This window comes from Penaeus chinensis, chromosome 13, assembly GCF_019202785.1.
Source record: "Penaeus chinensis breed Huanghai No. 1 chromosome 13, ASM1920278v2, whole genome shotgun sequence".
Taxonomy (NCBI): domain Eukaryota; kingdom Metazoa; phylum Arthropoda; class Malacostraca; order Decapoda; family Penaeidae; genus Penaeus; species Penaeus chinensis.
This window is the reverse complement of record NC_061831.1, coordinates 3,999,592-4,009,591: the sequence shown is the minus strand read 5'-3', so window position 1 is coordinate 4,009,591 and position 10,000 is coordinate 3,999,592. Positions and strand designations below refer to the sequence as shown.

The 10,000-nt window shown below is 42.3% G+C and overlaps 1 protein-coding gene across 2 annotated transcripts in view; it reads left to right on the top strand.

The window, feature by feature from the left end:
* Window positions 1-9,833, top strand: part of LOC125031797 (amidophosphoribosyltransferase-like) — a 22,523-nt gene extending 12,690 nt beyond the window's left edge. For both annotated transcript variants that reach the window (XM_047622752.1, XM_047622751.1), the window contains exons 5-11: window positions 3,447-3,699; window positions 4,072-4,160; window positions 4,371-4,566; window positions 6,367-6,494; window positions 6,740-6,961; window positions 8,925-9,045; window positions 9,578-9,833. In XM_047622752.1, the coding sequence (XP_047478708.1) occupies window positions 3,447-3,699; window positions 4,072-4,160; window positions 4,371-4,566; window positions 6,367-6,494; window positions 6,740-6,961; window positions 8,925-9,045; window positions 9,578-9,714 (1,146 nt within the window). In that variant the 3' untranslated portion in view covers window positions 9,715-9,833. The remainder of the gene's footprint in view (window positions 1-3,446; window positions 3,700-4,071; window positions 4,161-4,370; window positions 4,567-6,366; window positions 6,495-6,739; window positions 6,962-8,924; window positions 9,046-9,577) is intronic.
* The last annotated feature ends 167 nt before the right edge of the window (window positions 9,834-10,000 follow it).

The window sequence follows — 10,000 nt, the reverse complement described above, 5'->3', positions numbered from 1 at the left end:
AACTTGCAGATTATTAGTGGAACCTGCTATACCCCCTTGTTTTAGAGCCCGCTAGGATGAATGTATTATTCACCTCACGTAGTCTTAATGTTGTTTTTATTTTGCAATGTAGATTTTTTTCTTAATTGAATAGGGTAGCTGGGTAGCTTGGTCGTACTATATTTAAATTACAAATTACTGTATATTTAAATTACAAATTACATGATTGCATGCTTTAAAAAAATGTGCCAGGACATGTCGTTACGCTCTGTAGTAGCGAAATAAATCCACGTGTTTATGAACGCCTAATAACTGACACATTGATCGTAGCCACAATGGATCATTATTAGCGAGCCTTTTCTCGTTCCTTTTTTGTAATATATGTATATATATATATTTGTTTATTTATTTTTTATTTAGTTAGTTATGAGCAGGGTTGTAGGCGTTAGATTGTTCCACATATTCTTTATTTGATCATTGCTTCAGTATATTTCGAATTAGCTACATCAGAAGCGTTTGCAAAAGTTTATAGATAACGAAACAAATATGGAAGGTGCTGACCTCTGTTATCCAAACCCTCATCGTAATTTGTACATCGCATCCCGTCAATTTATGAACTGAATCCTACTCCTTGTAGCATTGAACTCCCTTTCGATCGCGAATGCCTTACGGAAAGGGATTCGCGCCCTTGTGTATTCTTTGGCTTGTGTACTTGACCTTCAGAGGGTGTGGCTTGGCGGACGTCCACTGAGGCTGGGTTTAAATGTTTGCTTTTAGTTGTTTGCCTCAGTACTTGTTCGTCTGTTTCGATTCCGATTTTGGTCTTGTTATTGTATTGTTTATGACTGTTTAAGATTTTTAAAATGTAGAGAATCAGGGGAGTCCTCCTGACTGATTATTTATTATGTTCACAGGAAAGGTCATTTCTCCTTTAAAGAAAAAAAAAAAAAAATTACTGTTGTTTACTACTTTTTAAAAGAAGTTTAGCAGTTATTTTAGCAAGCACTTATCTGTACAAAGAAGCCACACCACAGCAATTTACTCTCCCACATGCATCCACCTAGCATACTTAACAATAATTATCGCCACACGAAGCCTAATTAACAGATGTTTTATCAGGCATTTATCTACACAAAGAAGCTCCACCCCTTTCTCCTCCCTCCCTCATCCACCTTCAAACAAAGCTGTTATCATACATTTTCTATACAAAGGACCCTCCCCACACCCCCAAGCCCTTGCTCGTTGTTGTCATGGGGAGACTGAGGCCCAATGTAGGGGTCACCCCTTCCCTGATCTCAGTCCTCGCCCCAACTAGTTTTGCTTGGTCTTTTCTTGTCCCCCTTTCTTTTTCCGTTTCTTCATCACCCCTTTCTATCCACCTCCTAAAATGCGAGAGGCGTGCTGAAAGGATGAAAGGCTGACTTTGTGTCAGTCCTGAAGGTCCTCCGGGAATCATGGGCACGGTATTAGCTTAGTTAATCGCCTAGCTTTTGCCCCTTATGTGGACCCTGAGGGGTAGACCGTTTCTTTTCCCCAATTATTTCAGGTTCACTATGGCCAATAATGAAGATTTTTTACCCTTATTAGGGGCATTAAGGCTTGCCCCTTCATCAACTAGTCTATCTAAATTTAATTTCATTGGTTTCCCGACCCCTGCCTCTCCTTTGACCACGGCTCCGACTGATACTAATACCACCTCCTCGATGTTTGCTGTCAACACTCTCCATTCCGAATCATCCACCCTAGTCGTTACACCCATTCCTCTCTCCCGACAGACTCCACTACATCTCTTCCTTTATCACTGCTCTTCATTCGTATTGTCCTTATCCCGACAATACTACCTCACTCCACACCATCTCATCTTCCTCCCGCCCTCGTTCTTCTACTGCTTCCACCTCTGCTAATCTTTTGAGTATTTTTTTTTTTTTTTTTTGGCCCAGCCGAGTGGGATCAATTCTTTATGATCCCCCCTACAGCCCCTTACTCTAATACTCTTCTCTTCCAACAATGTCTCCAAAAACAAATAGGTAAAGTTTCCGTTTTGTGACGCCTTGTTACAGTGACATCTGAGTCTCAAGCACTTTTGTGCACTATCTACCCTGACTGACCTCTCTGGGAAACCTATCCCTAGTCAACCTCACTCCTCCCTTAATACTTGTACCATAATTGTTTCCGTCCCTCCGACTGATTGTCCTCTCTACGACAAGGACTGGTCAGACTGTGAAAACGACCTGCCCGCATGCTTCGTCGATTATGGTGCAGTGTCAATCCAGTGCTAACTATTCCTTTCAGAGGCGTAAGTCCTACGCCAACATTGCCAAGATTTACTTTCGTAGACATGACCTCCCCTATGAAGTTCATATTGGTGGTGTCCTGCCCTCTTCCCCGCCAATGTCAGAAATGTTGATGTTTTAGCCACCCAGCCAAACACTGTCGCTCCACAGCCCGCTGCCTTCTATGTGCCCAACCTGGTCATGACCATTCAGGTTGCTCTGCACAGTCACGCACATGTGTCAATTGTGGTGGCTCCCATTATGTATTTTGTAGGAACTGCCCTGCCTACAAGCTTGAATCTGAGGTAACAGTTCTCAGATTCAAACTAGGCTTTACTCTACGTGAGGCCAGACAAAAAGCACGCCTACGAGGTTTTTCTCTTTCTACCAATTCCAAAATTGTACTTGGCTCCGCTACTCCCCCATCTTCTCAGAAAGTCTCAGCATCTCTTCCCCCTACCCCGAACCATCTTATCTTTGCTCCCTCTCTCCCCCGGTCAAATTCCTTTTCCAGTCTAAATCCAGATACACCAATCTCTACCACTTTCCTGGTGCCTACCCCTCACCCTCCTCCTCCTCATTCTACCTGTCGCACCAAGGATCAAGTTCCACCCCATCTTCTACCACATTCTCTCCTACATCTACGTCTCCGTCTGCTCCTCGGACATCTGTTCCCTCTTCCCCTCCTCGTAAGAAAACCTTCGTTTCTCAAACCTCCCTACCCAACTTCCCTCCAGAAACTCTCGAAGACCTCCAAGACTTCCTAACCATGACCCACGAGACGCATACTCTCAATTTGATCTAATCGCCCTATATACTTGAGACCTTCCTCTTCCTACAAATCACCGCCGTGCTCCATTTGCTTCCCTATCTATAACCTTTTCACTACTATTCTATCCTATAGCACTCTAAAGCCTTTGATATCCAAGATATTTTATCCTAATTGTTAACTCATTTCTACCCCTTTTCGCCACAACACTCTACCACAGTGCTATGTGACTTGATGTGTAGCACATTTATTTCTAACTATTATCCTTTATAAAATACCCCCCCCCCCCCCGTTTCTCCTCTCTCCCACATCCACCTTCAAACTAAGCTTAGTTATCAGACATTTTCGACGCAAAGAATCCCACCCCCCACCCATTTCTCCTCCCTCCCACACCCACTCTTAGCCGCCCTCCTTCCCACCACCAGGTCCTCGAGCGGGGCGTGGGGCTCTCGACGAGATCCGACTCCGAACTGATCACGCAGATGCTGTCCCTCACGCCACCTCGCGGGGAGAAGGACGGACCTGATTGGGGCGCTCGGATAAGGCACCTCATGGAAGCCACGCCCACGGCCTATTCCCTCGCCCTCATGCACGAGGATAAGGTGTACGGAGTGAGAGACCCCTTTGGTAACAGGCCGCTGTGTATTGGGCGTCTCGACTCTCTCTCTGATAAGAAAGGTAAAGGGGTGGAAGAGTTTATTGTGGTTATCACAGGAAGATGTGGATGAGAATGACTGTGAGAGATGTATTAAAAGATGCTTTTCGGTTATATTGTCTTGTGATGGCGTATTCCCGATAATACATCTCTTGTGCTTTGAATTATTCATTCTCATTCATGCCTCATTCGCAGGTATGAAGCATTGTCAAAAGACGAGATTGTAAGAATATCTAACCCATTTTTCAAATGAGCTTTTTATCCATGATAAAATTTTGGTTTGACAATCTTTAAGGATTTCTAACAAGAGGAATTCGTAAATTTATTCCAAATACACGTTGATGAGATGTATTTAATATTTAATTAGAAATAAGTAAATCATTGCTTAATTACAGACATGCCCCAATCAGAAGCAGACTTAGGATGGGTTCTCAGCTCGGAGTCTTGTGCATTCCAGTCAATTGGCGCCACCCTGATACGGGAAGTACGTTAGTTTAAGTGTATTTCTTAATTCGTTATAATTTTAGATAATGCATATCAGAAATTTGGTTTAGAGATATATCTCGAACGATGATTAAGTAGTTGATACAAGTATTTAACTCTCTTTTACATTTTCTCTTTTTCCAGCCCTTCCTTACAACCATCATTATTAAACCCAGCTCCCCTCTCAGACTTCACCCGTAATTATTCTCAGGTTTTTCCCGGGGAGATCATAGAGCTGAGTCCTGATGGCATTAGATCTCTGGACATTGTGCCGCGTCCGAAACCTGCGAAGCCGATCAAGGTGGGATACGACCAGACAATTATTCCTCACATGCTTCAGATTCCTCCTCCGGCCTTTTGCATCTTCGAATATGTTTATTTCTCGCGTGCCGATACCTTTTATGAGGGTAAGGTTGAAGTATTTTTTCAATGTGTTAATTGTCTTTTTGGGTATTTTGGGTAGCCTGTTGTTTGGAGTGAAGGATTACGTACGTATGATATGAATTTGGTTTAGGTTGTAATAAGCATCTTTATTGTGAGGAGGACTACGTACGTACATTTTTTGGATAAGATTCCAGACGCAATTCGAAATATGTTTGATACGAGTTTTGCCGTGACTGTACATAAATAAGGTGCTCTGGACATTCATATAGTGTGTAATTATGATAATATATATGTACTGTACTATATTGCCCTAAGTCATATCTAATAAGAACCTCCCTTTCTCTCTCTCTCTCTCTCTCTCTCTCTCTCTCTCTCTCTCTCTCTCTCTCTCTCTCTCTCTCTCTCTCTCTCTCTCTCTCTCTCTCTCTCTCTCTTTCTTTCTCTCTTTCTCTCTTTCTCTCTTTCTTTCTCTCTTTTTTTCTCTCTCTCCGTCTCTCCCTCCCTCGCTCTCCCCCCCCCCCCCCCTATTTCTCTCTCTCCGTCTCTCCCTCCCTCGCTCTCTCCCCCCCCTATTTCTCTCTCTCTCTACCTCTCCTTCTCTTCCTCTCTCCCCCCCAATCTTTCTCTCTCTCTCTACCTCTCCTTCTCTCTTCCTCTCTCCCCCCTCTTTCTCTCTCTCTACCTCTCCTTCTCTTCCTCTCTCCCCCCCTCTTTCTCTCTCTCTACCTCTCCTTCTCTTCCTCTCTCCCCCTCACCTCTTCTCTCTCCTCTGTCTCTTACCCCTCTCCCTCTCACTTTCTTTTTCTACCTCTTTCCCTCCCATACTCATCACCCTCTCATTCCCTCCATCCTTCCTCCCTCCCTCCCTCCCTCCCTCCCCACCCTCCCTCCCTCCCTCCCTCCCCATCCTCCCTCCCTCCCTCCCTCCCTGCCCATCCTCCCTCCCTCCCTCCCTCCCTCCCTCCCCCCCATCCTCCCTCCCTCCCTCCCTCCTTCCCCATCCTCCCTCCCTCCCCTCCCTCCCCATCCTCCCTCCCTCCCCTCCCTCCCCATCCTCCCTCCCTCCCTCCCTCCCTCCCTCCCTCCCCATCCTCACTCCCATCCTCCCTCCCTCCTTCCCTCCCCATCCTCCCTCCCTCCCTCCCTCCCTCCCATCCTCCTTCCCTCCCATCCTCCCTCCCTCCCATCCTCCCTCCCTCCCATCCTCCCTCCCCATCCTCCCTCCCTCCCTCCCTCCCCATCCTCCCTCCCCATCCTCCCTCCCTATCCTCCCTCCCTCCCTCCCTCCCCATCCTCCCTCCCTCCCTCCCTCTCCATCCTCCCTCCCTCCCTCCCTCCCTCCCCCATCCTATCTCCCTCCCTCCCTCCCCATCCTCCCTCCCTCCCCATCCTCCCTCCCTCCCTCCCTCCCAATCCTCCCTCCCTCCCTCCCTCCCCTCCCTCCCTCCCTCCCCATCCTCCCTCCCTCCCTCCCCATCCTCCCTCCCTCCCTCCCTCCCCATCCTCCCTCCCTCCCTCCCTCCCCATCCTCCCTCCCTCCCTCCCTCCCCATCGTCCCTCCCTCCCTCCCTCCCCATCCTCCCTCCCTCCCTCCCTCCCTCCCTCCCTCCCTCCCTCCCCATCCTCCCTCCTTCCCTCCCCATCCTCCAATTCCCTCCCTTCCTCCCTCCCTCCCTCCCTCTCTCCCTCCCTCCCTCTCTCCCTCTCTCCCTCTCTCCCTCTCTCCCTCTCTCCCTCTCTCTTGCTCTCCACACCAGCTTCTGAACTTCTCTTCCTTTGATTATAACATTTCTTAAGATCTGTTTTCGCTGTCCTTCTCTCAGGACAACAAGTGTACAGCGTTCGACAGCGGTGTGGTCGCCAGCTTGCTATTGAAACTTCTGTTGAAGCTGATATTATTTCTACTGTACCGGAATCTGCTACCCCGGCTGCTATGGGATATGCGTTACAGGCAAGACAATATATTTTTGTAGTTACTTTACAGATTTTCTTTGAGAATACAGACATGTTTTGGATGGTGGTCGTTCATAAGCTTTTTTAAAAGTTAACACTAAAAATGTACATTTTTTACCCAGGTTTAAGACTATTAAAATATTTTTCATATCAAGTTTGATTAATAACAAATGTATTTTTCAGTAGTCATAAACTGTTTCTGTTTAACAACAGTTACTATCAACGGTCATTTCTTTCCAACAGTCTGGCATTCCCTATGTGGAGGTTCTGTGCAGAAACAGGTATGTGGGTCGCAGCTTCATCCAGCCAGACACGCGTTCCAGGCAGCTTGCAGTGGCGAAGAAGTTTGGGGCCATCGCAGCCAACTTGGAGGGTCGGAGGGTGGTCCTCGTGGATGACTCGATTGTTAGAGGCACGACAATTGGTCCGCTGGTTCGACTCCTGAAACACTATGGGGCTAAGGAGGTAAGTCTTGAGAGGGTATACACTGTAGTAGAGTCTACAACCCTATAAAACTGGGACTCTGAACCTGAGGTCTAGAGAGAGTATAGACGACAGTATAGTCTAAAACCCTATAAACCTGGGGTCCTTGAAACCCCTAGGGGGCGTATGGATGGGTTTCAGGGGGTCCTTTAGGGTATGATAAGAATTGACATTACTTTTTTCATAATGTTTTTTTTCTTCAGGTTATTTACTTTAAAGTTTAATAATACTTCGTGCATCTCATATATGTATGAGACAATAGTTAATGGTTAATGGTTAAAAGCAAAATCAATGTGCTAGCCATCTAGGACAATCAAGTCTCAATAAATAAAATGAACTATACACACTGCATACAAAATTAATAATTCCTGATATTGTGAGTTATTGGTTTCAGATTTTTTACTTTTTGTGAAAGGGTTGGCCTGTATGACATAGATTTGGGTTCTTCTTTAGATATTTTTTTCTTTTTTTATAGAATCCCCGATTCTTAGCAGTTATATTTACTAAGCTATTTTGTATAAATGAGTTTCAAGATGAAATCACAGATCAAGTTTCGATACTATAATGTCAGTTGATTCATCTTGGTACTTGGCAAGCGAGCTTTCATAACATTTGATAATGATTAACTTAGGTGCAATATAATTGTTCGTTTGGCTTTGTCTTTACAATTCTGGAACATAAACAGCTAATTATATTTCTTGTCACAATTCTCAGCTTTAAAATATGAAAGTAAACCACATGAATAACATTTCATTCACAATTTTCTGCTTGTAGAGTATAAGTGAAAATCATAGTTTACTTATAAAAAACAAAAACAAAAAACGTTTGCTCAATCTCCAGTTTTATTTTTTACATAAAAAAAACATCTGTTCAGTCTCCAGGTTTATTTAAAAAAAAAGAATTGTTCAATCTCCAGGTTTACTTATTATAAAAAAAACGTTTGTTCAATCTCCAGATTTACTTATATAAAAAAGTTTGTTCAATCTCCAGATTTACTTATAAAAAAAAAAACGTTTGTTCGATCTCTAGGTTTACTAATTATAAAAAAACGTCTGTTCAATTTATAGGTCTACTAATTATTAAAAAAATGTTTGTTCAATCTCCAAATTTACTTGTTATAAAAAAAAACGTTTGTTCAATCTGCAGATTTACTACTTATAAAAAAAAATTCAATCTCCAGATTTACTTATTATAAAAAAGTTGTTAAATCTCCAGGTTTACTTATTATAAAAAAATGTTCAATCTCCAGGTTTACTTGTTATAAAAAAAAAAGTTTGTTCAATCTCCAGGTTTACTTATTATAAAAAAAAGTTGTTCAATCTCCAGATTTACTTATTATAAAAAAAAAAAGTTTGTTCAATCTCCAGATTTACTTATTATAAAAAAAAATTGTTCAATCTCCAGATTTACTTATTATAAAAAAAAAAAGTTTGTTCAATCTCAAGATTTAATTATTATAAGAAACGTTTGTTCAATCTCCAGATTTACTTATTACAAAAAAAAAAAAAAATTGTTCAATCTCCAGATTTACTTATTATAAAAAAAAAGTTTGTTCAATCTCCAGATTTACTTATTATAAAAAAAAGTTTGTTCAATCTCCAGATTTACTTATTATAAAAAAAAAGTTTGTTCAATCTCCAGATTTACTTATTATAAAAAAAAGTTTGTTCAATCTCCAGATTTACTTATTATAAAAAAAAGTTTGTTCAATCTCCAGGTTTACTTATAACAAAACAAAAAGTTTCTTCAATCTCCAGATTTACTTATTATAAAAAAAGTTGTTCAATCTCCAGGTTTACTTATAACAAAACAAAAAGTTTCTTCAATCTCCAGATTTACTTATTATAAAAAAAGTTGTTCAATCTCCAGATTTATTCATTATAAGAAACGTTTGTTCAACCTCCAGATTTACTTTTTATAAAAAAAACGTTTGTTCAATCTTCAGGTTCACATCCGCATCGCCTCGCCGCCCATCCAACACCCTTGTTACATGGGCATCAACATCCCCACAAAGGGAGAACTTATCGCCAATACGAAAGCTCCTGAAGAACTGGCTGGTTTCATAGGTGAGTTTGGATGTGTTATCACCTTATTATGTCTCAGGATAGGAAATAAAAAGGCTGTTTTATTTTGTTTTATCGTCTTGTTAAGTCTTAGGATAGGAAATGAAGAAATTTTATTTAATTTTGTTGTATCACTTTATTAAAGTCCCGGGATAGGAATTGTTTAAAGTGATGGCCACTTTCCCGAGTTTAAGGACGGCCTTTTCAGGGTTTTGTTAATTCTTATATTTATTTTATTATGCTGACTTTGAATATTTTAACTAGGAAATTCTCGTAGTCTTTGAATTGTGATCATAGATATTTGAAGAAAAAAAAAGTATATGGCAGTTCAAACATTAAATTAGACTCATTATTCAATAAAAATTCTTAATACTTCTATAAGGTACGTTCTGTCAAATTTAGCGTCATGAAAAAAACACCCATTTCAAATTAGATTTACACCTCCTGCGATCACATGTAGGGCTACAGAGCTAATCCTTTTTATTCAGTACTTATACAACTTTCTGTCTTTTTTTTTTTCTTATCTCTCTCTCAGGTGCCGATAGTCTGGCATACCTAAGTATAGAGGGCCTCGTGAAGGCTGTGAGTTCAGGTGCCCCGAAAGACAAGGACATGTCCGGATACTGTACTGCTTGTCTAGATGGAAACTACCCTGTACACCTGGAGTGGTGATTCTCTCTCCTTTTATATATTAGGCTCCTTTTCCTTTCTCTCTGTCTCTCTCTTTTAGATATGAATCTCTTTATTTCTTCTCAATCTCTCTCTCTCTCTCTCTCTCTGTCTCTCTCTCTGTCTCTCTCTCTCTCTGTGTCTCTCTCTCTCTGTGTTTCTCTCTCTGTCTCTCTCTCTCTCTGTGTCTCTCTCTCTGTCTGTGTCTCTGTCTGTGTCTCTCCCTCCCTCTCTCCCTCTCTCCCTCCCTCCCTCCCTCTCTCCCTCTCTCCCTCTCTCCCTCCCTCCC